The 27,147-nt window shown below is 41.1% G+C and overlaps 1 protein-coding gene and 1 long non-coding RNA gene across 8 annotated transcripts in view; one reads left to right on the top strand and one right to left on the bottom strand.

Annotated features, from left to right (window-relative positions):
- Window positions 1–1,421: 1,421 nt before the first annotated feature.
- On the bottom strand, window positions 1,422–26,837 carry C1QTNF3 (C1q and TNF related 3). Of its 5 annotated transcripts, none has more exons than XM_077896303.1 (8): window positions 26,425–26,837; window positions 20,552–20,663; window positions 17,745–17,899; window positions 13,703–13,832; window positions 9,125–9,224; window positions 5,849–6,004; window positions 5,118–5,158; window positions 1,422–1,525 (listed from the first exon to the last, which is right to left on the bottom strand). In XM_077896303.1, the coding sequence occupies exons 1-7, from the start codon at window positions 26,725–26,727 to the stop codon at window positions 5,149–5,151; spliced, it is 966 nt and encodes a 321-aa protein (XP_077752429.1). In that variant the 5' UTR covers window positions 26,728–26,837; the 3' UTR covers window positions 1,422–1,525; window positions 5,118–5,148. The 5 variants fall into 5 exon arrangements, with proteins under 5 accessions (XP_077752429.1, XP_077752428.1, XP_077752427.1 ...); XM_077896302.1 differs by having other exon boundaries at window positions 1,422–1,522; XM_077896301.1 differs by lacking the exon at window positions 1,422–1,525 and having other exon boundaries at window positions 4,093–5,158.
- Window positions 25,355–27,147, top strand: part of LOC144313022 (uncharacterized) — a 74,463-nt gene continuing 72,670 nt past the window's right edge. Inside the window, exon 1 of one of the 3 annotated variants that reach the window (XR_013378689.1) lies at window positions 25,355–25,587. This is a non-coding gene — a long non-coding RNA (uncharacterized LOC144313022). The remainder of the gene's footprint in view (window positions 25,588–27,147) is intronic. The other 2 variants (XR_013378696.1, XR_013378695.1) reach the window with 2 other exon arrangements.

The raw sequence follows: 27,147 nt of genomic DNA, 5'->3' as shown, positions 1-27,147 counted from the left end.
TAATAACAATAAACGGTACACATATAGCTTAAGCTAACAATCAGGCTCAGATTCACATGAATCAGAGATATTACCCGGCACCAAATTTCAACAGTAAGTTCAAAGATACAGGTCATGGAAAGGCTCAGCAGAATCAGCGGTCTGGAAAATCTCACATGGCCACAGTCTATTGGACACATAACCTCTGTTATAGGCTGAATTATGTCCCTTCAAAATTTATATATTAGGTGCCTGAGTAGCTCAGTGGTTGAGCTTCTGCCTTTGGCTTGGTCTTGTCCTGGGGTCCTGGGATCGAGTCCCTTATCAGGCTCCCGGAAGGGAGAATATGACTCCCGGAAGGGAATATGACTGTATTTGGAGATAAGGCTTATAAAGAGGTAATTTAGGTAAAATGAAGTCATATGGGTTGGCCCTAGTTAACATGACTGGTGTCTTTACAAGAAAAGACTAGGACACAGAAAGCAAGTACTGAGGGATGCCCATGTGAGGACACAACAGAAGGTGACTATCTGCAAGCCCAGGAGAAAGGCCCCAGGAGAAACCAAAGTTGCAGATACTTTGATCTTATACTTTCAGCCTGTAGAACTGTGACAAAATGGCTTTCTGTTGTTTAAGCTGCCTAGCCTTTAGTACCTTATTATGGCAGCCTGTGGGGACTAATATAACTAATTAGAGGGTTGGGAGTGGGGAGTTATGATAGTTTGTTATAGCCCTAGCAGACTAATATACCCTCTTGCTATAGTTTAGGTCTATAGTTTAGGTCTCTAGTGAGATTCTCAGGTACCTAACAGACTTCCTTTTATATTCCAGAGAGTTACTTAGTTCTGGAACCATGCTTCCTAGATTCTGGGCTTATTTAGCATAAGTAATCCTATGGCCAGGGCTATCCTGTTAGATGTATTAAATAGATAAGTTCTCTTCCTTCTAGAAAATATCATTCATTTACCCAGGGTGTCTAAATATAATAGGTACAATTGACAAGGAGAGTCACCTGCTTTTTTCTTTAACCCCCAAGTCATCCCTGTACTAAAGGGAATCAGTAGATCACAGGCCAGCTGCTTGTAACTCCTTCCATAGCTAAAATCTCCTTTACCCACCCCCACCCCCCACCTAAAGTTACATCTCTTCGGTCCTGTTCACTCCACCAATCAAGACACAAGCACTCCCATGATTTTGATATATGGTCCACAGTCTATTAAATTTGCTGATGCTATAGTTATACTATTTATATACTATATTTTGTAGTTTTAATTTACATAAATGATGTTACATTGCAGTCACTCTTTTGAACTTGCTTTTGTATTCCATCTTATCCTAACTTGTCTCCCTGTTTTTCTGCCCTTTACTCTTAGATCAATTGGATTCTTGGCTTAAATACCATGAAATTCATTGGAAGGATGTCAAGTAGCTTACATAATTACCTGCTGGTGCTGAATCCGGGCCACTGGAGTCCCATCCAAGGTCAAAGAATGAAACTGTGAGATATAGGTCTAGGTCTACAAAATTTCCATTCACCTCTGCCCTGCTGAGAGATTTACACCAGTCTGATTCTGGGTCAAAATAAAAAAGGTACTAACTTGAAGGGCCTCCTACTGACAATTAAGATGGGGCCATTAAATTGTAATAATGACTCTAGTGCATTGAAACAATACATTATATATATGAAAAACCATCATAAGTTAATAATAATGCTTTTTAAGAGATCTTTTTAATCACTGTTGAGGATTTCTAGGGCACGAACTCATTATTCTAAAAATTGATAGGTAAAAGTGAAAAAAAATCAAGCATCTGTCTTGTCTTCCATATAAAACAGTATTTCAGAATAACCAAATAACTAGTGAAAGAATGTATTTCTTTTAAAAATGTCACTATTTTTGCACAGTGAAGGAAACCAACAACAAACCAAAAAGTTAACCTACTGAATAGGAGAAGATGTTTGCAAATGACATATCCAATAAGGGGTTAATATCCAAAATATGTAAAGAACTGATACAACTCAACACCAAATAATAATTAATAATAATAATAATAATAATCCAACTACAAATAGGCAGAAGAGGATGCCTGGTTGGCCCAGCAGGTTGACCATCCAACTTTTGGTTTTGGCTCCTGTTATGATCTCATGGGTCATGGGATCAAGCCCTATGTCAAGCCCTGCATTGGGCCCCATGTTCAGTGTGGAGTCTGTTTGAGATTCTTTGTCTCTGCCTCTCTCCCCACTCACACTTTCTCTCTCTGTCTCTCATAAATAAATAAAAACTTTTTTTAAAAAAATGGGCAGAGGACCTGAATAGGCATTTTTCCAAAAAGACATACAGATGGTCAATGGGCACATGAAAAGATGCTCAACATCACTAATTGTTGGGGGGAAATGCAAATCAAACCTACAATGAAGGGGCAGCCCAGATGGCTCAGCGGTTTAGTGCCACCTTCAGCCCGGAGCCTGATTCTGGAGACCCGGGATGGAGTCCCACATTGGGCTCCCTGTATGGAGCCTGCTGCTCCCTCTGCCTGTGTCTCTGCCTTTCCCTCTCTGTGTCTCTCATGAATAAATAAATAAAATATTGGAAAAAACAAACAAACAAACTACAATGAAGTATCACCTTACACTTGTCAGAATTGCTAGAATTAAAAAGACAAGAAATAACAAGTGTTAGCATGTATATAGGGAAAAAAGGAATCCTTGAAACAGTTGTTGAGACTGTAAATTGGTGCAGCCAGTGGGAAAGACAATATAGAAGTTCCTCAAAAAAATAAAAATAGAAATACCATATGATCCAATAATCCCACTACTGGGTATTTACCAAAAACAAAAACACTAATTGAAAAAGATATATACACCCCTATGATTATTGCAGCATTATTTACAATAGCCAAAATATGAAAGCAACCCACATGTCCCTGGATAGATGATTGGATAAAGAAGACATGGTGTATACACACACATACCATGGAATATTACTCAGCCCTTAAAAGGGGTGAAATTTAGGACAACATGGATGGATCTATTTTTTAAAGACTTTATTTATTCATGAAAGACACACAGAGAGAAAAGCAGAGACATAGGCAGAGGGAGAAGCAGGCTCCATGTGGGGAGCCCGATGTGGGACCCATCCTGGATCCTGGATCATGCTGAGTCACCCAGGCATCCCAAACATGGATGGATCTAGAGGGTATCATACTAGTGAAATAATTCAGACAAAGACAAATACCATATGATTTCACTTATATGTAGAATTTTAAAAACAAAACAAATGAACAAACAAATGAAAAAAATCCAACGAGACAAATACAGAGAACAAACTGATGATTGCCAGAAAGGGGGGGCGGTGAGTGAAATAGGTAAAGGATTTTTTTTTTAAGTTGGTTTCTGAAATGATAACTACCTACTATCTCCTTCTTAGATCCTCAATTTTATGAAGACTTGTAAAATTAGTCTTCCAGATACAATTCTGGTCATAGGTAAAATTGTGGAACACTCAATTTTGACCTTCCCCTACCTTCCTTACTAATCACTCTTTTTTATACCCAGGACTTATTTACAAGCCCAAAGTCCCTTCTGCCTGCCTGCAACCAAACTGGGTGTCTCTACTAAGAAGAAAATTAGAATTTACATCAACACAAAAGACCTCATTTATGTGATGAAGATCCTGTTCCCTTAGAGATATTCATATTTTACTAAAGGACCTCCAAACATCAGAGGCTCCTGGGTGGCTCAGTCAGTTAAGTGTCTGCCTTCAGCTCAGGTCATGATCCCAGGGTCTTGGGATTGAGCACATGTGGGGCTGCCTGTTCAATGGGGAGTCTGCTTCTCCCTCTCCTTCTGCCTTCCCATCCCCATGCTCTGTCTCCGTCTCTCTCTCTCTCTCAAATAAGTAAATAAAATCTCAAGAAAAAAAAAAAAAAGACTTCCAAACATCAATGTCTTAGAGTTGCAAAGAGTTGAAGTCATAACAATGGAATAACAGAAAAGTGGAGTATTTTGTAGACAAATGACCATGCTCTGTGCCCACATTATCAATGTATGGCTGTTTACATCATCTACATGAAAATATTTTAACTTTGTGTCAACAAACCATAGTGATTCCAATGTATGATTATTCAACTTTATTAAGAACATTATAAAACAATACATTTAACAAGAGTATGTTTATTTCCATACCATGCTTTTACATTTTTCTTGCCTCAGTTTTATCTAAAGCCAAGCCAATATCTTCTTCTAAATCACTTTATTAATAGTGTATGTTCTTTAGACATGAAATCCCTTTGGGCAACATGCAACATTCAAATGTCTATTGACAATACACTTTTACAAAATATCAATGATGTTTGAAAGTAGTAACACCCATGACCACACAGCAGAGGACATACACAAAATCACAAAAACATTATCAACCAATCAAGAACATTTTGGCTAACATCCATTCACTTTAAAATAGCATTGCTTGTGCTGGTCAGGAAGAATTTAAAAATATTTATAGATCAAAAGAAAAGGTCAAAGAAAAGGGAGCATGGAGCACACTAAGTTAGCTAATAGGGCAGCCCTAATTCTTTCTGCTTCCAGCTATAGGGGGTAATCAATACAACAAAACCCATAGTTTAAAAGGCTTTGTGGAAATTCAAATTGTCATAGAAAATAAATTAAGGGCTAATTGCTTCTAAGGGAATTCATTAAGTGATAGGTGTCAGGTAGGTACCTCTCTAGTGCATTTTAAATATGATTTGACATCAGGGTAATTCCAATGATGCTTCCTTTGCTTAAAATAAACAATTTTGGGTACTATCTTCTGAACTTGTCCTTTCTGGGGAGGGATAGGCAAAAGTAAAGGAGCAGAGCTACTTTGTTAAGTATTGCTTAAATATGGTAATCAAAAAAGTCATATCATTTTTGTATTTTTAAAAAAGTTAAGAGATTTTATGTCTTCAAAATGGAATGCCCTTATATTTTGTATCCATTAGTTTCAATATAACTGAGTTTACAAAAATAAAAAATAAAAAAATGACTGAGGTTACAGCTCCTTCAAATGACATGTCAGTGTGTGTAAAGTTTATTGGGGTAATTTCTAAACTGAGAGAAAAGAAGCTCACTATATCTGTATATAGGGATGTAACCTCACCTCTGCTGGTTCTGCAGGCTGGGTCAAAGATCTATTGTAATCTAAGAAACACAACAGAAAAAAGTCAATATAATAAGTCAGATCTGACAAAACTAATTTTGGATTGCAAGAAAATTCTATATCCAAAAATATAGGCCATTACAAGTCAAGATTTAATTACAGCAGTATTCTTATAAAAAAAATAAAGAAGGAATCCATTATTTATGGGCATTGTGAATACTTTTTTTCCTTTTATCTAAAAGCTATCTGGAATTACTAAAAATATCTATATTTATTCATAAATATTGACCCACTGGATCAAAGTGTTGCTTCCCAGTCTAGGCTTTACAAAGGTTTCTGGTAACTTGGTCCTAGCAAATGCTCTTGTTCCTGCCCAGCCCCATTTTAATCACTGCACCCTGTTCTCTGAAATGTTATAAAGAATGATGAACCCCAAACCTCAGGATCCTGAAAGTTGCTATTAAATTAAAAACAGAGCAGCCAAAATCTTTGCAAATGACCTCTTTGATGGGAACAATGACTTCCAACCTGTATCAAATTCCTTTTTAGATGCCTAGGGAAGAGCAAAGGTACTGAGAACATTAGTCAAGGTCATTTGAGAAGACCGTTTTGTGGATTCTTCTTCTGAGCTCCTGAGTAGAACCCTCAACTCTAATGTTCCTCAGATCATAACAAAACCAGCTCAGCCATAAGTCTTCCCAAAGGTAGAGCTGGTCTGTTCATATATTTACTTGGTTTCAAAGAGCAGGAAGCCTGCAAAGGTAGAGAAGCGCTGGTGGTCCCCATGAAGAGCGCCATTGCCCATTCTCAGCCAAACCTCATCCCCTTTAGCCAGCTTCAGGACTGCATGGTTGCTGGATGTATCCGACTTCCCCTTTGTTTCATAGCTACAAAGGAAAAAAAGGCACCAACTAGTCTTTGCAGTAGACAGTCACCTTTCTTCACCAAAATATGTCCTCCCCTTCTCCTCCAGACTCTCATGCACTTAGAGTCCCATGATTAAGTTCTCTAAATGGCATGTGAACAGAAATGACATGTACCACTTATGGGATTGGCCAGCACAACTGTCCCAAACACCTCTCCTTGCTTCTTCCTCATTTATGACTATGTGGAATGCTAATGACAATGACCAGAATGACCTTAGAAGCCAAGTGTTATAGCCTGAGTTCTTGAAGACTATGTAGAGGGAAGCTCTCTCTCACTTGCCCTGACCTGGAACAACCACTCTGGACTGTTCCATGAAAAGAAAAGGATTGTAATTATGTTTAAGCCATTGGGTTAATGTTATAGCAGTTTAGTCTACCCTAACTTATTTAAAGTTTGGTAGTGAAGTGGAGTTCTGCTATAACCCAACCTAAAATATGTTGTGTTGGCTCATGGTCAGGCAGAGAACACTGAGGAAACAAATATGGTGGGCTTGAAAGCTGGAGATCCATGTCGTACTGTGGCAAAACATTTAGGAAAACATCTGACAACGTGAAAGCAGGCCTTATGTCTACCAAGCCCACCCCCAAAGAAAGGAAGTGACTAGAAAAGCCAAAATACTGCTTTTAATAAAATGTTTTTACCAGAGACAAGTTCAGACAAAACCTGAAATGTCTGAAGCACACGAAGCAGAGAGAGTCTAGAAAGCTGAGGCTTAACAGGGTTGGAAAAGCCAAGTGCTTTTACACCAGAGAGAGCAGAGATAAAGTTGATGTTGTCCCATGAAGACTTCTCATTCAATCTAATAGACACAGCCTGTGGCATAACCTGATTGATTAAAGATATTGTCTTTCTACCTAAAACTATAGTTTTAGGAGGCCTTGACTACCACTAGTCAAGACCAGAGGGTGTGAAGACAAGGAATCAAGAAAAGAACAGGCTGAAAAACTATGTCAGAGAAAGAATCTTGAGTGTAGTTTCCTAACACATAATACCTGACTGGTAGCAAATGGAACCAAAGGCTGCTAAGTTTCTGAGGAAATGGTATTACCCAGAAACCCAAACTTGGCTTATAAAAGGCTTGGGGTGTTTGACTAAGTACTCTTAGCCCTCTAACTTGCACCAGTAGGAAGTGGGCTATGAAAAATCCCAGGAAAAATCTACTCACCTTTATGTGGAGACAAATAAACAAGGAAGATCCTCCCAGAGGACAGAATCAGGGGCCAAAGAGAAAGACAGCTGAGAGCTGACTTGGTTAAAAATTGCTCATTCCTAAGACTTGGGGTTTTGAGCTGGATGTGTGAACTGCAGTTTAGGTCATCTTCCAGGGGACGAGATGGGGAGATGTATATTCTAAATGTAGGAAGAAGAATTTACCAGATACCTGATTGCCAGAGGAGTTAGAAGCCTAGCTGTCCACCAGACTCCATTTCCCTGCTTCTAGAGGAGGAGCTCTACATTTCTTTGCCTCCCTTGCATTGGTTAAGGGGAGTTGGAAGTGGGGAATAATGTAACTGCATTCTCTGAATAGAATGTGTGATGTATAAAAATTTTCGCAGGACTGTTGCTCTTTTCTCCTTCTGAGCATGGCAATGACAATTTTACAGGAGACAGAACTGCTTTCACCAGTCTGCATCTCTCAAAACTCAGATGGAGCTCCTCCCTCCTGACCTCCACACAACCCTTCCTCCACCCTTCTTGCCCTGTCCTTCCCCATCCTGGAACTGGTCAGGCAACATAGAGCTCTGTAGTGTTTGAGCCACCATATTGAGTCTCTCTCTCTTTAAAAAATTTTATTTATTTATTCATGAAAGAGAGGCAGAAATATAGGCAGAGGGAGAAGCAGACTCCCTGCAGGGAGCCCAGTGTGGGACTCCAAGGCAGATGCTCAACCACTGAGCCACTCAGCTGCCCTCTCTTTCTCTCTTTTTAAAAGATTTTATTTATTTATTTGAAAGAGAGAGAGAGAGAGAGCATAAGCAGTGGGGAAAGGCAGAGGGAGAGGAAGCAGCAGATTCCCCACCAATCAGGGAGCCAGATGTGGGACTTCCTCCCAGAACTCCAAGATCATGACCTGAGCTGAAGGCAGCCACTTAACTGACTGAGCCACCCAGGTGCCCCTTGAGTCTCCTTTTTGCAGAACTTTCATCTACTGTCTTTCTCGTTTTTGATTTTTCAAATACACCCCCCTACTAGAGGCCAGGCTCTAGAAGAAATGGCAATCCTCCCAAGTCATCAAAAATGACAGGGATAAATCACAGAGTTTTTCATAGATAACTCACCACCCACTTAGTTATGGGAAAGTTATTGGGTCTCTGCCTCTTGCCCACATCCTAAGCTTATATCAGAACAAGTTGTAATATTTCTTTTCAAAATAATTTTTTAAAGATTTATTTATTTATTCTAGAGATGGAGAGAGGGAGAGAGAGTGAGCTCATTCACTCATGAGAGCAAGTAGGGAGAGGGGCAGAGGGAAAGAACCCTCCAAGCAGACTTCCTGCTCAGTGAGGAGGCACATGCAGAACTATATCTCAAGACCCATGAGATCATGACCTGAGCCAAAACCAAGAGAGGGTCACTCAACCAACTGAGCCATCCAGGTGCCCTAAAATAATTTTTTTTACAAGAAGCTCTAGGGCCATCTTGCTAAGATAAATATCAGAGAAGCAACACAACCTAAAAAGAGGGGCCCACAGCCAACTCTCTACCTGCCAGTTGAGGAAGATAGTAGAGAACACCATCAATAGGGCTAAACTCTGGCAAAGGGAGTAGGAAAGTAGGAAAATAGAAGAAAAGACTGAGAAAGAAGAAAATAAATTATGAATTAAGGAAAGAATACAAATGATTAGTTATGGGAAGTATTGCTAGTAATTAGCTCAAGACCTCTTATCAACCTGCTTATTCTCAAGTTCATCAGATTTATTTCTTCCCAAATAGTAATTATAATCTGGCCACATATTGGTATATGGGAGCTCTCGGTGATGATAAGTCAGGAATATTGATTTTTAAACACTCCCTGGCATTTGCCATCCTTTGAGTAAGCAATGGCAGCACGGTTGATCCCCATGATAAAGACCACCCACCTGTACATGCTGAAGACTGTATTGCCATTGTGCATGAGGTACACATACACTTCTTCAACATCTTCATGTTTCATCATGCTGAAGGTGAAGAAATATACACCTGAAAAAGGCAAGTATTTATCTATTTATATTGATATGTTGTACATCAAAGACCAGGAGATATACTGTATGACGTTACATTTTTTGTTTATGTTCTATATGGCATTTATGCTCTTCTTGGCCCTTATTTGTATCAATGTTCCTTTATTTGCTCTCACCTTCAAATTACTTTAAATTTTTTGAGACTTTCTCAGTGTGTATACTGTGTATCCCTAATAACTGAGGTACCTGCTATTCGTAGGTGTCAGTTAACTATCATTAGCTAACAGGACTCATATTGGACAAAGTACAGTGCCCTGTGTGGATGACACATGACTTCTGTGGCCTAACAATGAGTCCTGGATAGCATCACAATGGATGAATGCACTTAGCACAGAGATGTTAGCCAGAGATAAGAAGTATTTTAGCAGATTTGTGTTTATCAGTGAAGAAATAGTTTTATCATGTTATTCATTGTAAGTAGATGAAATTATGTACAATAAAGAGAAAGAATCAACTATGACTCAGCAGCATGTCTTTGCTACTAAATGGATCCTTCTCATTTGTAAAGGATCAAGGTATTTTAAAATATGTGAGTTTTCTAGTAAGATTCTAGGCCACCTAACAGAAAGGAACTGAATATGACCTGATACGCACTCTTAATGCCAGTGTAGAGACCTTTATTGTGAGATGAAAAAGAATACGATAGCAGAGAGATTCACAGAAAGGAAAATCTTCCCAACTCCAAATGATGTGGGATTTGAGAGTGCATTTTATAAAGATGAATGAATACATCATTGAGCTCTTCTGGATCTCCATGCTACCTTTTCTTAACTAATGACATTGTCTCGGTTCATTTGAGCTGTTATAACAAAATGCCACAGAATGAGTAGCTTAGAAACAATGGCAATTTATTTCTTCTAGAAATCCGAGACAGAAGTGCCAGCATGGTCATTTGGGAATCTTTCTCCACATCACAGACTTCTGATTGTATCCTCACATGGCAGGAGGGGTTAGGGAACTATCTGGGGCCTCCTTCATGAGGGCACTAATCCCATTCATGAGAATTCCGCCCTCATGAGGTACTCACCTCCCAAAGGCCCTACCTCCTAAATACCATTAATTTAGGCATTAGGTTTTCAATGTATGAATTTTTGGAGGGTCATAGCTGCAGGCCTTGTAAGGGAAAAACCCAGAAACATCTTAAAAAAAAAATAGCATGATACAGTTCTATGCTCTTTCTCAAAGGTGCAATCAAGTAAGAAGCTATAAGGGTACACCATGTGGAACCACCTGCTTCTGAGTCAAGTTGAACTAAGTGAAGGAGTGTAATTATGCTTCATTTAGTGCCAGGCTTGCATTTTCAATATGCTGAGAGTAAAGGAATTGATATAAAAATCAGTCATACCCATTATTATGTCTAGAGATAAGTTTACAGGTGAAAAGTTAAAGGCAGATCAAAATTAGAGGACTTGGAGACAGTAGTTTATGTGTGTTTATAGGTTGTTACATTTTACACAACGAATTAGACACATACACATGCACACATATACAAGCACATGACAATTTTCAGTACCTCAAGAAGATAAAGCTGGAATCAAAATGACAAGAAAAGATACTGCTTTCCAGAAACAGTATTGGCTACTATACAAAATAGATTGCAGAACCATGTTAGAGCAGACTAAAAAAGCAGATGGGGAATAAATGAAATGCCTGGAGGTGGAAATAGAAAAATGAATATATATCATATCCACCTATGGCTTTCTTCTGCAAGGGAAGATACTGAAAGCAGAGGCCTCACACTTGGGCTCTAATTTTCAGGGTCTTTGCATTACTATAATTGCAAAAATCAGCCTTCTGTCTCATTACTCCCAAAGTCGAAGAGTAGAAAATGATTAATTTGTCATCTACTGGATGAGGTTTAAAGTGGGAGGCAAATGATGGTTGTTACCAAATGATGGCCCAAGAGAGTTCTAAAAAACTACCAAATCTTTGAGCTTCAATAATAAAGCCCTTGAAAACAATGGAACCATCTGTGTATGTAAACTGCAGCCTAGATAATGTTTAACAAAATAGCTACAGAAAAATTATAAACTTTCAGAGCAGGAGTCACATAAGAAGATTTAAAACTGCTTGAAGTGTGATGAAAGAAGATTGCTTCTATCACATCAAATGCCCTTTTGTTTCTGAATTCAGCTGGGTGGAAAACTAAATCAAGGTGTTAAAAGCACTTGTGTCAAATTTAACAGGGCCGTTGTGTTGATGATAATTGTCCTCTCTTCCTTGTGGATACCATATAGAGAAGGAGAATCAGAAACAAACATCAGAAAGAATCCATTTTTTGTATAACTAGGAGACAGAAAAAAATGAATAAGCTTTAAATACTTGTAAGTCTATCAAATGCAACAGACAGCAGGCATGGAGGCAGTTCTTTCCTGCGCAAGGCTCCTAAAGGCATAAAGGCAAGAGAAATGCAAGTGCAAGGCTAGTCTCAGGAGTCTTCCCAGACCCAGTGTGGCCTAGAGTAAGTGTAAGCCACACCGAAGGGCCATAGTAAGTAAGTGTGGCCACACAGAAGGGCCATAGTTAAAAGACCAGAGTGAGTCCCCTGATAGCAAGAGAGGGAGACACAGGAGGCACCAAGCCTGGAAGTATTTTGAAGTCCCACCCCCTTATGTAGAAACTACTGCAAGTCTAGGGAAATCCAACTCATTCAACCATCAGTTACTTTTAGAATGTAGAAAAGAAGAGCAAAAGCTATCAATAGAGGAGGAATACTCACCAAGAAGAAATGTTGTCATGTAGTAGATGAAAACTGTAACCAAATATTTCATTCTGAGTTTAAAATACTTAATGAAGCAAATCTCTCTATGAAAGAACATTATTAAACAGGATGCAAGAACTCATGGCAAGAATGTCCAGACAGGAGAAGGAACGAGAAACTGGGACTCATGAGTAACGTAAGACATAGAAAAAGTAAAGAAAGCATCACAGACACAAGACAGAAGAAATCGGAAGAAGCAAAAAGGAAAACTCATCCTCAGAATATGCACTTAAGGACATGAAGAATAGTAATGGATAAAGCAAACAACACGAAATGGAAATAAGAAACATCAAGAAATTCGAGAAAATAATAGGTACAGAAATCAGATGAAGAAAAGTAAAACCAAAACCAACAAAACTTCCAAAGTTAGCTGGTGCTGTACTAAGGGGCAGGGGGAGGGAAGAGGGGGTGCTTGTAAGTGATCAGCCCCAAAGGGGAGGAGTATTTTATCACTGACATTGTTTAGAATTGCTGTTCTATGATGGCAATAAAAATCTAGTGAGCTTTTCATCAGTCTTATTATAGTTCAAAAATATCCCATCGAGAACATGCCCACTCACTGCCTGATTTTCTAACTCCCAATGCCACCCCACCTTAGTATAACAATGAGAAGAAAAAACAGTGTTTAAATTTATTTTTGAATATATAATTTAAAGAAACTATTCAGAGCAAAAAGAAGCTTATATTCACCTCTTCAAAATACAGCAGGAAAAGTCTACCCAGAATGATCAGCTTGTGGCTGCGAAAGTAAGGAAGTTGTAGGGGCTGAACCATACTCCCAAATCTGCCCAAGGCCTAAAATCCCCGGGAGCTGGGAATGGTACCTTACATAGCACAAGGGACTTTGCAGGTCTCATGAAATTGAGGCTCTTGAGATGGGGAGCTTATCCCGGACTAACCAGGTGGGCACAAGGTAATCACATGGTCCTTGAGGGACAAGGACGTAGGGTGACATGACCAAGGAAGTAGAGACTGACATGATGTGGTGAACAGAGAAGGAATGTCAGCGCCCTCTCAAAGTTGCAGGGGGCAAGCCCCTAGAGCTTCCAGAGGAACCAGCATCGTCTCTACCTTGACTTCAGCCCAGTCAGACTGATTTTGGACTTCTGACCTCCAGAATTACAAGAGAATAATTGGGTATCATTTTAAGGTCTTTAGTTTGTGGTACTTTATTAGAGCAGCAATAGGAAACAAATACAGAAGTGCTCAAGAAATTTAAAAAACTCAAAGTGAAAAAAAAACTATTCAAAGGATCAGGCCTTCTTCAGGGTGGCGGCAAGGCATGGACACTGTCATGACTCATTTAAACTGTGAGAATTAGGATGGAAGGAGCTTTAAAGTCAGAGGTAACTATGCCCTCTTAGGGATTATTTGCTTCAGTTCAAACTGGAGTTAAAAATCTTAGTAACCATGGTTATCATTTAAAAAAAATGTGTTCTTTTTAAATTCTAATTCATTTACTTTGAAATCCAACAGAAATTTATGCATGAGCCGATTGTTTTAACTGGAATCAGAAAGAATTCTCATCTTTCTTGGTGTCTTCCTTTCTTTCTTTCCTCTTCCTTCATCTTTTTCCTTCCTCCCTCACTCCCTCACCCCTTTCCTATCTTCCTTCTGTCCTTCCTTCTAGATCGCTAGTTGTTTAATTCAGTCATTCACTCATTTTTACATCTCACCTGATACTGGGGCTCCGAATCTACCAGTCATGACATCAAAGAAATTTCCGATGTTGGTCTCCACACTGCTGAAGATAATCCCACTGTTCTGATTACTGAAGTGGGTTGCCAGAGAAGCCATGAATGCAATCTAAATAAAGGGTTGGTAGTTGGTTAATAGGAAGGTTATCTTAAAGACATGAGGTTTTTACAAAATTAAGTTTAGTTCAACATTATTCGTAACAGCGAGTTTGGAAATAAACAGAAAAAGAATGAAATAAATCATGGTAATGTCTAACATTTGTATGCTATGAAGTCATTAAATTATAGTGTATATCAATAGTTCTGACCATGTGTTTCGAGGCATTAGACTTCAAAATGCTTTTTAAAATATTAAAACTCGGGGTGCCTGGGTAGCTCAGTTGGTTAAGCATATGCCTTCAATTCAGGTCATGGTCCCAGGGCCCTGGGATGACCCCTCATTGGGCTTCCTGCTTAGCGAGGAAACTGCTTCTCCTTCTCCTTCTGCCTGCCACTCCCCTTTCTTTTGCTTTCTTTCTCAAATAAATAAGTAAATAAGATATTTAAAAAAAAAAAAAGAAGAAGAGAAGGGAGAAGAAAAGAAAAGAAAAATTAAAATTCTATTACTGGGAAAATTTGGATGCAATCTACTTATAGCTATTAAATGCACATTAGCATATTAAAGGATCTGAGAAGGCCTGCAGCCAAATAACCTTTTAAGTTTGTTCACTCTGTGTTATTTTTTCCCCAAAAGATCTGTGATATTATGATTTAGAATAAATATACATTTAGTCTTTGTCCTAGCTTTTGGCAGAGTTCCTCAAACCATTGGAATATCTTAAGTGTTTAGAGAGATGGAGGAGTCTTTTGTTATGTTAATGAGGCGACTTTTGAAAAGCCCCTCGGTAATCTGAATCTGAAGATGAGGGCTAATTGCCATTGGAATCAACCAGGTGATTAGAGGGTTGGAACTTCCAGTCCCACACCACATCCATGAAGGGCAGAGGGGCTGGAGATTGAGTTCAGTCACCAATGGCCTGTGATTTAATCAATCCTGCTTCTTCAGTGAAGACTCCATAAAAACGTAAAAGGAAAGGGTTCAGAGAGCTTCTAGGTTCATGAACATGTGACTGTGCAGGAAAGTAGTGCTCGTCTCTGAGACAGCATGGAAGCTCTGCACCCCTTTCCCCAAACCTTGCCCTATGCACCTCTTCCATCTGTCTGTTCCTGAATTATACGCTTTTAGCATAAACCAGTGATTGGGTAAGTACAATGTTGTCTAAGTTCCCACTAGCACATTAATTGATCCCAAGGAGGGTTCATAGCCTCCCCTTCGTAGCCAGCAGGTCAGAAGCACAGATGGTAACCTGGACTTGCGAGTAGAGTCTTGAAGTTGGGGGTTACCATCTTCATAGGGCTGAGCCTTTAACCTTGGCATCTGACGCTTTCTCCAGGTACGCAGTGTCAGAATTGAGATGAAGAAAAAGAAATCCTTGATGGTGTGGGAAAATACCCATAGTGGAATTGTACCACTATTGAACAGTCACATTTGAAAATCAATGCCAATCCCCCATCCAAATGAGTCACTCTGAGTATGAGTTAGATCAACAAATTCTTTGGCTTCTGGGATTACCTGTCTTCAGTGAATGGGAGTTTTTAGAAAGGAGGTGAAAGAGGAGAGGAAGGGAATAATTTGAGATTCAGAAGACTCAGGGGAAAGCAGGCTTGGGAGAATCAACAGGGAAAGGATTTGAACAGGCAGAAAGACAGCACGAGGGCTGTGGACACAGAAGGAAGTGGAAGGAGGGGGATGACACCAGAGGAAGGAATTGGAAATGGGAATGGAGGGGCCTGGAAGTCACCCTTCTTTACAGGCTGATTGAGGCCAAACGTTGCTCCTTCGTCACACCTCCTTTAAAACATGTGAATGTGGTTCTCCCAGATTATTACATTATGGTTTTAGGGTAAAATAGTTGACGGAGCAATTTAATAATGTCCTAGGGTGTGCTCCATCAAACTGGCTACTCTGGGGCCCCCTGGCCCTTGTATCACCATCACAGGTTTGGAGTTAGAGTTTCTAGCTTTGGGAATGTTTATCATCCATCTCATTAGACACCTTTAACCTGGCCAAGTGGCACCTGTCTTCTTTTCTTTGTAATTTTGCTGGCATACTGATCCCAGGTTGCTAAAATTATTAAACGGCACTCATGTGCAAATGATAAAACCTCAAAAGCAGTTAGAGAAACATAAAAGATATTTTAGGTTATTACTTAAAAAAACTCGAGGCCCAGAAAAATGATGGAATTTATCCAAGGTCAAATAACTGTTGGAAATGCCCAAATAAAAGGCCCCCAATTGATCTTTCAGACGGGCATCTCTGTATTCTGGTTCTTTAAAAGTCTCTCATGCTGTGGTATCATCTCTCAATTACACACAGCCCGCAGCTGTCGATGGTTCCACTTAACAGTATTTCAACTTTTGATGCTGCCATAGCAATGCGCATTCGGTAGAAACCTTATTTCAGATTTTAATTGGCATTTCTCCTGGACTGTCAATATGTAGTAGATCCTCTCTTGTGATGCTGGGCAGGGGCATCGAGCCCCAGCTCCCCGTTTGCCACGCCATCAAGATGGTCAATTACAGATGATACACTTACAACCATTCTCTATCCACATACCATTCTGGTTTTCACTTTTAGTAGAGTATTCAATAAGTTACATGAAAGTCACCACTTTATTACAAAATAGGCATTGGGTTAGATGATTTTGCCCAACTGTAGGCTAATGGAAGTGTTCTGGCATGTTCAAGGTAGGCTAAGCCAAGCTATGATTTTCCTTAGGTTAGGTATATTGAATGCACTTTTGACTTATGATATTTCAACTTAGAATGGGTTTATTGGGACGAAACCCCATCGTAAGTTGAGGAAGATCTGTATTTTACTTCAACCATGCTTACTGTTTCATATCAGCCAAAAGCAAGCTTAATAATAAATGCTAGTTTTCATTGAGATGGGGATCCCTCGGGAAAATCTATTTAAAAAATATCAGCCAGAAAATAAATAACTAAGCAAGACTTAGTAATTTTCTTGGTTACCTAGCCTTGCATTTGCAAGTTTTAGATGTTATTGGCAACAAGAATTTTGAAAATCATTCAGAAGAGAAATAAAGAATAGACAAATGAGCATGTAAGCTTAGGATAACAAAATATTCAATTATAGCCTCATAAATAGATCCAAAACACGTTAAGTTGAAATAAATATAATCTAGTCTAACCTAAACTAGGATGGATGACTCAAAAATAAAATGTCTCTAGCGATAAAGAAGATGCTAATGAGAAATATCTAAATAAAAACAGTGCCACAAAATCTTGAGTTGATTGAGAACAATACTTATATGTTAATATTCATATATGTGATTTAAATTGGTAAATGTGGGATGCCTGGGTGGCTCAGGGGTTGAGTATCTGCCTTTGGCTCAGGGCGTGATCCTGGCTTCTGGGGATCGAGTCCTGCAGGGAGCCTGCTTCTCCCTCTGCCTATGTCTCTGCCTCTCTGTGTGTGTCTCTCATGAATAAATAAATAAAATCTTTAAAAAATAAATAAATAAATAAATAAATTGGTAAATGTAGCAAAATAAATAAAATATCGTAAGTAGACACATTCCATGTATACATCTAAAGACTTACATATTTCAGTGGCCAAAAACCTTTTTATTTACCATCTCTTCTGATTTGGAAAAGGAGACATTAGCCAATAGGCAGAGTTGTTGCGTATTTGGTCCAAGGAGGGAGCTGAATTTCAACTTCTTAAGGATTTCAAAATGTCGTTGAACAGCATGGGCTGCCTGTGAACACCCTGCATGGGGGTGAGCAGAGCCCAACTCGGGCACCTGGGCATGTGGGCACCCCATCGCCCAGGCACCCGGGCACCTGGGCCAGCAGCCATCAGTGAGGGCATGGAGAGGCACTCTGGCCTTCTGACTTCCTCACTGCCAGGGTCAGGGCAGTGTAGGAGTCACGTGGAGATATGCCCACAGTGACTTACCTGCAGTTCTGGAGGGATCCCCGGGTAGCCCTTTTCTCCTTTGGGACCGTGCTGCCCTCGTTCCCCTCGCGGCCCCAGGTCACCTTTGTCTCCTTTCTCACCTTTGGCCCCTTCGTGGCCAGTGGCTCCATTATTGCCATTGTTTCCATGGTTTCCTTAAATTATAAGCAGAAGTCATCACAGGAGAAAGCCCCCATCACTCCCACTGACCATCTATTGTTGTACAAATACAGACCCTTTCTTCAAAGATGTTTGATCTCTGGCACCTGGGTGGCTCAGTGGTTGAGTGTCTACTTTTGGCTCAGGTGGTGATCCCAGGGTCCTGGGATCAAGTCCTGCATCAGGTCCTGGGATCAAGTCCTGCATCAGTCCTCCCTGCAGGAAGCCAGCTTCTCCCTCTGCCTATGTCTCTGTCTCTATCTCTCTGTGTCTCTCATGAATAAAATAAATAAAATCTTTAAAAAATAAATAAACGAACAAAAATGTTTGATCTCAATTGCAAAAGAAGACTTTTGGAAACTGTCCAGAACACAGCCAAGGAGACATCATCAAATGGGATCTCTTTTACTTGGGATGCAGAAGACAGATTAGCTGCTCAAGTCTCCAAAACCTGAAGCCTGTTTTTCCTATAAAGCAAGAACTGGATGAAGAATTGTGAGAACTGATGATCAAAGTATCATTTATAATAGCAGGGCTTAGAAACCACCTAAGTGTCCACCAGTACTGGAAGAGCTAAATAAAAAGAAAAAAAGGTGCATCCCAGTAAATAATGTTATATTGTCACAAAAGAATGCTAAAGAAAAAAAAAAAGAATGCTAAAGAGAAATATTTAATAACATTTAATAATGTTCATGATACTTTTAGATTAAAAAGTTATGAATCAGTAGAGATAGTGTGATATTATGTGTAAATAGTATTTATATATTATGTAAAAATATTTCTAGTGTTTTTTTTCTGAATGGATGAAACATGGGTGGCTTTTGTGTCATACGATGTACTTGTCTCTGGATTTTTCTATAAATGACATGCACCATTTTCATAACCAAGGGAAATGTAAAATCATTGATAGTAATTTTAAAAGCAAGACTTGAATGATCTTTTCAACCCTTCACTTTGCCACTAAGAGACAATTTCTACAATTCCACCTTCATTTTGTATTTGTTGAATTTCACGGTTGGCTGTTTATTTTGCATGCTACCTTTGGTCAGGTACTATACCAGGCTTGCAAACCCTCCAGATAGATGAACTTTGTATTTACAAGTTAATGGGCCAACAAAAAAGCCATTCTGATTGGGAAACATTTAGCCAAGGCCAGCCTGTTATGTAACCTCAGGAGCGTGTAGCCCTCAGAAGACTTTAAGTCTGTGTATTCTCTACCCCCTGTCACTGTACCTGCTGGCTTCCGCCCTTGACATTCAATGACATGGACTCTCAGGCAGTAGCCATTGTTTAAAGTCTAACAGAGGGGGCAGTCCCAGTGGCCCAACAGTTTAGCGCCGCCTTCAGCCCAGGGAGTGATCCTGGACACCCGAGATCAAGTCCCACGTCAGGCTTCCTGCATGGAGCCTTCTTCTCTCTCTGCTTTTCTTTCTCTCTATGAGTCTGTCATGAATAAATAAATAAAATCTTAAAAAATAATAAAAAAATAAAGTCTAACAGAACGTTTTCTTATTTTAAATTTAATTTCATAAGAGAAGCCACTTAAAAGTATGTTTAAAAATTAAAACTAATTTGATAAGTGTTAACATCAATGAGGTAAGTGAGAAAACAGCAAGTAGACTTCTGTCAAACTCTGAGAATTGATCATCCAGGGAAGAGGAAAACAATTAACCCTCAGGTGGAGTTGGAAGTCCTAAGACAGAGAGGCTCTGGGCTACCCTCTCGTTGGCTGACCCCAGATATGAGGCAGTTTTCAGAACCTCGCATGCCCAGGGCCCACTCAATAGGGTAGGATGGCTCAATGGAGCCCTACAACATTCATTTCCCAGACCACCATGTGGTGCTGGGGCCCAGAAATGTTCCTATGAGCGCAAGAGAGGCATGAAAGTCAACCAAGAGATAGCTAAACATGGGCAGACCCTGAGACTAAGGGAAGAAAAACTGAGCTAGACACAGAATCAGACAGAAGGATGTGTAGTTCAGATAAATGGCACTATGGAGATGGCTGTAGCCAGCCCAGTAGGCGCTCCTCTCTTCCCCACCTTCACTCCATAAGTTCCCTAAAAGTTAGATATAGTATGTTGCATGAAGCACGTTATGGTAGAAACACCAAGACAAGAGTACGTCCAGTAAGATCCCATAGTTCTGTACTCCATGCTGGTGAAGTGCGCTCCCACCCCCATGGGTAAATCTGGTGCCCCAAGATGCCTAATACCTGTGGGAATCTGCAAGTGAGATAACTAATAAATACTAAAGAGTTTATGGTATATTGTTCCACCTAATGGGCTTTGTAAACACAGTCCCCTCCCAAACTCTCTTTTGGGTTTTCCATGTACAACCTTTGGATCACACATGAGTGAACTCGATTTTTTAAAAAAAGATTTTATTTATTTATTACACACACACACACACACACACAGAGAGAGAGGCAGAGGGAGAAGAAGAGGGAGAAACAGGCTCCATGCAGGGAGCCCGATGCAGGACTCGATCCCAGGACTTCAGGATCACGCCCTGGGCCAAAGGCAGCCACTAAACAGCTGAGCCACCCAGGGATCCCCTGAACCCAATTATTTAGATTCGCCTGGCTCCTCTTTCAGCACAGTGCACAATTAGGCTGGCAACAAACAGTGCATCTCTCTCATCCTTACCTGGAATGCCAGGGGGCCCTGGGGGCCCTGGGGGACCTTGGTAGCCTCGGAAGCTGTACTCTCCATGGCAACACTTGCTGCAGTCTGGGGGCAGTCCTCCGGTTTGTGGAGACTTGAAAAAGACACAGAGAGAAGCTTCAGAGAATGAATGGTACTGGGGAATAATTAGGACTTGTGAATGTCTTCTGATCTTGTCTTTTGGGTAAGTTCAACTCCAATCAGCTACTAGGACATCAGAAAAGCTGGTGTTGGGGTGGGGGTTTGAATGGCATGGTAGCTAAAGACAGCCAATGACCAAGGGTCAAGGAAGCGAGAGGGTCAATAGAAGGGTATGCTCTGTGGAAGGAGTGTGGCTCTGGTAGGGGACGGGGCAGTATTTCTGGGAAGTACTGTCCCTATTTCTGGGATGCTACTGGTGACAGTTAAGAAGGAAACCCTTCCAGGGATGGACTTGGAGGCAGCTTTCTTTCCCAGCTGCCAGTAGCCTCACATGTAGCTTCTTTGGGTAGATGACCCTCAAATGGTAAGAATTATCAACTTCCAAGATAGTTATTAAGACTTTCTATATTCATGATCCTGGGATAAGAGTTCTTAGAAATTTTGAATTGTAATGCTACACTTTCAGTGACAGCATGCTTAAATTGTCTTAGGACATGGAGGAAACAAAGCATTCTTTAGTCTAGCAAATCTGTATTAAGTATCTACATCTCAAAACAACTTTATCTTAATAAGTATTTAACCTCATGTTCTGTTTCATATTTCACTTCAAAATTTTATTTTATTTTTTTCACTTCAAAATTTTAAATGACTATCACGTCGTTCGAACCAATTTTCAGTAAGTACTTAATAGGTACTATATGTATTCAAATATGACACTGAATGGACTTGCCTATATATTTAAAGAAAAATTTCTAGGGGATCCCTGGGTGGCTCAGTGGTTAAGCGCTTGCCTTCGGCTTGGGGCGTGATCCTGGAGTCCCAGGATCAAGTCCCACATCAGGCTCCCTGCATGGAGCCTGCTTCTCCTTCTACCTGTGTCTCTGCCTCTCTCTGTGTCTCTCATGAATAAATAAATAAAATCTTAAAAAAAAAAAGAAAGAAAAATTTCTAAAATTCATGCTTATAGTCAAGGAGCTGTTATAGATCAAGTGGAAGAGTTAGATTCACTCATAAAATTTAGAGAGTCACTAAACTGGTGACTTGCCTTTAAATTATATCATATAAAATACTTATGGAAACTTTCCTAGATTTGAATTATAACTCAATGGTCTTTTGAAAACAGCATATTGTTTCTAAAGGATTCATTGAAAAAGAAAGGGAAAGAGAAAGAGAAGGAGAAAAAGAGGGAGGAATGGGAAGAGGAAGAAAGTTAGGAAGAATTTGAAATTCAAGTTTTCTTTGTCACTAGAAATCCACGCAGAAAAGTGAGTCAAGATTTTGCATTGCTGCACATTTAGACTTCAGTTTTTGTTTTTATTTTTATTTTTTAATCAAAAACGGCTTGGATGTTTCCCTCACTCCCTCGTTCCTTTTCCCTAAAGGCTTCCACCACTGTCTTCAGGGGAAATGCAGAGTATCTATAGTCCAAGCAGTCTCTTGCAACAGCTCAGAGCCCAAGTCTCAAGTGATCAGGGGCCGCAATGCGGCGCCAACTCCTGTCTAGTCTTCTGCCCACCAGACCCCACACTGGACAGATATGGAAGTCTGTAAAAACCCTTTGTAAAACTGGTGGAGAAAAAAAAGAAAATCAGCTAAAGCAATCGGTCTGAGACAAGCAATTTCAGACACTTGGAAAGTCAGACGCCACAGCTCCGCCCCACCTTCTAATCCAAGGATGCAATAGGAGAAGCAAGTACTCCATAATTTCCTGCTACGAATTTGCTAATGTGAAATACAGTTTTTTGAGTTCCAAGAAATCCAAGCCTCTGCCAATAATGGGCTTGGGAGAAGAAGAAGGGAGGAGAAGGAGGGGGAAATTCTGAAGTGGGAGCCATCAAAGAACGGAACTGAATTGCTGAGATGCTAAGAATGTTAGGAACATGTCTGTGCTGGAAGCCAGAGTTCTCGTCTCAGTTCTGTGTGGCTTTAGTAATGTCACTTCCCCCCAGGCATTATTATTATTATTATTATTATTATTATTATTATTATTATTATTTTTGTCCACTAAGTTAGGGCACTGGATAAAATGGTCATGAAATTTCTTTCCAGCTCTAAGAGCAAGCAAAAATACCAAGGTCTTTTCTAAGTCCTCAAATAATGGTTTAGAAAGATTTTATTCTTAAAGCCTAGTATCTGAGCGGGAGAAATTAGCTCCAGGAGAAGGGACTGGCTCAGTCCCAGAGCTAATCAGTACTGGGAAGTGTGTCCAAGCTACGTGGGAGGACTTCAAAAGCACAGAGCTGCACCCTAACAGGTTACTACTAGTTGAACATCTCCTGAGAGCCCTTCTACAGCATTTCACATGTTCCTCTGGCTCGTCTTTCGCAATATAGTCAAGTGGAATAATGCCTGTGAAGTTTTTGAGGGACTCTCAGGACAAGTTGGACAAGATGTGTTAATTCCGAGGTTATCTAGGTAATCTATGTAAGGGACAATTACATGCTAGGGAGTCACTGCATACACCCTCTTACATTTATACCCTTTTCTCATAATCAGGCCAAATTTGAAAGCCAAAGACATGCAAAGGAGCAGCATATGAGGCACAAGTTTTCCCTAAGATAAGTCCCATCCATTTTGTGGACGGAGGAGATAGGACAGCTACTCAGATTCAAGCTCTGCTATTAGTGAGTGACTTCTCAGAAAGACACCCACAGCTTCTTCCTTTGCCAAAGAAAGAGGGAAGAGAAAGGAGAAGGGAAGTGGGAAGATGGGGGAAAGGAGGAGGAGGAGGAAAGATTGATAAGGAAGAAACTGCCTGGAAACAAGAGCCCAGGTCTGCTCTCCCCCAATCTCTGCACACTCTACCCACCAGAAACCCCATGGCCGGTGTTCCTCTGAGAACACACACCAGATCACCCTGTTGCCCTGTTGTGAACAAGCAAACACAACTTTCTCTGGCAAACTAACATCTGAGCTCTTAGACCAGCCAACAGAATCTTCCAGGCTGGCGCTGAGATCATCCTGTGTCTTCCTCCCACAGCTCAGGAGCTCCAGCTACGCCCATCCCTTCCAGGCTCTCTCATCTTTTTGCTGTCCCACATTTTTTTTTTAAAGATTGTTATTTATTTATTCATGAGAGAGATGAGAAAGAGACAGAGACACAGGGAGAGGGAGAAACAGGCTCCCTCTGGTGAGCCTGATTCAGAACTCGATCCCAGGACCCCAGGATCATGACCTCGGCCAAAGGCAGATGTTCAACCACTGAGCCACCCAGGTGCCCCTGTCCCACATGTTTTTAAATTTTATTTCTTGCATGTATAGCTATCCTCTTTGTCTCACCTTTGAGGTCTAACTCAGCGGCCACCACTACTCTGGCACTTTCTCCGCAACTGCCTTTTGTGCAGAGATTTTGTTTATTACATGGAATTCAATTATCTGTTCATTTATCCCCACGAGAGCCCTTCAGAACTGTCCAGAGATAGGCTTGGGCTCATTAACCCCCCACAAAAAAGCCAGGCACATAGTAGAAGCACAGGAAATTGTAGGTGAAACAATGAATGAGGAAAAAGAAGAATTAAAAGAAGAGAGGTGGGGGACACAGTAAAATCCTAAATGCAATGTGTCTCCATACCCATTGGGAGATGAGTTGTATTGAAAATTTCCAGAATATCAATGATTCTAAATCTCCTCAGTATTTCCTGTTGGGGGTTTGTTTGAAAAATATTTCAGGAGCCCAGGAGAGCTTGAAAGCCCCCTACTCTGAGTAAAAAAAAAAAAAAAGCCAGGAAGTGATTTCTTGCCCCCCTCATCTGACTCCAGCATGCTGGTTGCCTACGACCCAAAGGTAGGGTGAGGTAGAAATATAATTTGGATTCCAGTGGCCTGCTGGGTACTGGTGGCCAAGAAGTAACAACAAATGACAACCTACATCTGCCTTCTGCTGTGTCTGGGAGCTCGCAGTGCAAAGGCCAGGAAGGGCCCAGCAAAGATCCCTCCACTGAAATGGAAAGTCTAAGTCAAAGCTTGAACAAAAATGAAAATATCTTCACCACTAGGAAAATACAAAGTAGCATTAGTCACTCTCCAGCCAGAAGACTATCAGATGAGGGGGCGCCTGGCTGGCTCAGTCAACAGAGAGTATGACTCTTGTCCTTGGGGTTGAGTTTCAGCCCTGCAGCGGGTGTAGAGGTTACTTAAAAAAAGAAAAAAATAGGTGGGGGTGGTGGTGCCTGGGAGGTGTACTTGGTTAAGTGTCCAACTCTTGGTTTCGGTTCAGTTGTGATCTCAGGGTGGTGAGATCAAGTCACACGATCAACTCCACACTCAGCACCGGAGTCTGCTTAAGACTCCCTCTCCCTCTGCCCCTGGTCCTGTGCACTGTTTCTCTCTCTCTCTCATAAATAAATAAATCTTAAAAAAAAAAAAAGATTGTCAGATGAAAGGACAATCTCTAAAAGTGGCCTTTCAAAAATAAGATTGGGGGCAGCTGGGTGGCTCAGTGGTTGAGCGTCTGCCTTTGGCTCAGGTCATGATCCTGGGGTCCTGGGATCAAGTCCCACATCGGGTCCCTGCAGGGAGCCTGCTTCTCTCTCTGCCTATGTCTCTGCCTCTCCCTATGTCTCTCATGAATAAATAAATAAAATCTTTTTTAAAAAAGTAAGATTGTATTTGGAGGTTATCATTTCTTTTGTGGCTCCTTAAAGAAACAATTTTGTCTTGACCCAGCCTCACGGAACCATGTGGGTGACTGCCCTGTGCAGCCGAGTCAGAAGTCCCAGGCCCGCCCCAGATCTCCAGCTGCTGCTGTGTGGGCTTTCAGTCTGACCACATCGCTAGTCTCAACCCAAGCTTCGTCTGTGGGAGGATGGGGCTTAGATCTCGACTGCAGGAACCCTCACCAGGGCCTATTTAATGCAAAGACTCAGTGGATTCTTGTGGTAAAACCTCTTTGTTCAAAGCTCCTGTAATTCAAAGTAACTCTTTTTGCCTCTTTCCTCTGATTTCAGCGTGCTAGCTGCCAGAGAAGGTAAGTCAAAATCCGTTTTGTCCGGTTCTTAAATGTTTTAAACGAAACTGAGTTTCACCAATTTGCAATTCACTACCCTGAAACCTGACCTCACTCCAGTAATACCCCAAAAGAATTACCGATGTTTCCTTAGATGCTGGGTTTACACCCAGGGAAATAAATCAAGTCCTCTGTGATCATCAGGCTTTAAATCACACAATGAAGTTTTGCTCTTTAAACCCATGCAGCCTTTTCTGTTCTAGCTCGACGGTTCCCGGGCTGAACACAGAGGCTTAGCAGCCTAGAATACTATAAATCAAATAAACAAGCCTGGCATGAAATGTCACAGTAAACTAACACATCAAAGTGAAGAAAAAAAAAAAACCGCATAGAGCATCTTCTCCCTGCTGGGAAGGATTAAGAAAATCCAACTCTCTTAGGATCTGCAAATGCCTCTTTCCAGTGATCTGTGTATCTCCCTAGGTCAGCGCTTCTTTCCACACCAACAGGGCAAGAAAGAAATCAGGTCATAGCACAGCAGGGACACTTCCTCCTTTCCCGGGGGGGACACTTTCTCCCCCACATCCTGGACTGATTTTCTAAGCAGAGATCGGCAGTCTCCCTAGCCCTCCCCACCACCCCCCCCAACCCAGAAAGACACCCCCAAGCAGCACAGCAAACTTCTCCAAAGCATCGGTCCTAAGAATCACGGCTGGAAAAAGAACAACACAAGCTTTCACAGTAATCCTTAGAAGAGAATTCCGAGTACCTGGCCCCAGAATGGGGTGATCTGGGCTAGGTCATCTACCTCGGGGTGCGGTAGCTCATCTGGTCTCAGGGATTTTAGGTCTGTAGAAGTGTTATTATCCACAGTCCCAGTTTTAGGATGGCTCCGCTCTCTCACTTTCTCCCTCCTGGAGCCGCTACGGCCAGTCTGCTGGTGGCTTTGCACTATTCTCGCCACTACTTTATTAGCTCTTCCGCTCACCTCCATGTATTCATCTTGACAGAGGCAAAAGGGGAGGAAAAGCAAAGCCAGCAGGTGCCAATAGACGAGCTGCCTCCCGAGCATGATTCTCAACAGAGCCCCAGAGCCTCCTGGAGAAGACGGCGGGGCTTCTCGGGCAAATGCCAGGGCTGGAGATGCGAGCTGCAGCCGGCTGGGCGGTTTTATACTTTGGTGTGTAATAAATAAGGCTGCAGGCATGCCAGAGGGAAGCAGTCCTCCTCCCCAGGCGGGACGGCCCCCATTCATCACTTTCCCACCCCACAGGCAAGCGGGTTTGTGTGCACAGCTCCCAGTTGGTGGGGTTCATAAATGTCACACCTTGGCACGTTTTTGTTAAAGGGTGAAGGAAACATCCACAACCAGCTGGAAACAGAGCGCATGTGTCCAGAGGTTTGCTTTCGTGATTAGACATGTGCCTTCGCGGTCTGAGATGCCTTTTGGAAAAACCTGGCCTCAGGCTTGCCAGGAAATCTGGGCTTAACT

The sequence above is a fragment of the Canis aureus genome, chromosome 4 (genome assembly GCF_053574225.1).
Source record: "Canis aureus isolate CA01 chromosome 4, VMU_Caureus_v.1.0, whole genome shotgun sequence".
Taxonomy (NCBI): Eukaryota; Metazoa; Chordata; class Mammalia; order Carnivora; family Canidae; genus Canis; species Canis aureus.
The sequence above is the reverse complement of the archived record's forward strand: the minus strand, read 5'-3'. Positions and strand labels throughout refer to the sequence as shown.

What these genes read in the sequence shown, in the direction of transcription:
- C1QTNF3 (XM_077896303.1), bottom strand. Translation starts at nt 26,727, where the DNA reads ATGCTCGGGAGGCAGCTCGTCTATTGGCACCTGCTGGCTTTGCTTTTC. An exon ending in ATTCGGAGCCCCAGTATCAG is followed by an intron (nt 9,225 to 13,702) that starts GTGAGATGTAAA and finishes TGCCTTTTTCAG; the next exon opens with GTGTATATTTCTTCACCTTC. An exon ending in ACAGTCTTCAGCATGTACAG is followed by an intron (nt 6,005 to 9,124) that starts GTGGGTGGTCTT and finishes TTTCCTTTGTAG; the next exon opens with CTATGAAACAAAGGGGAAGT.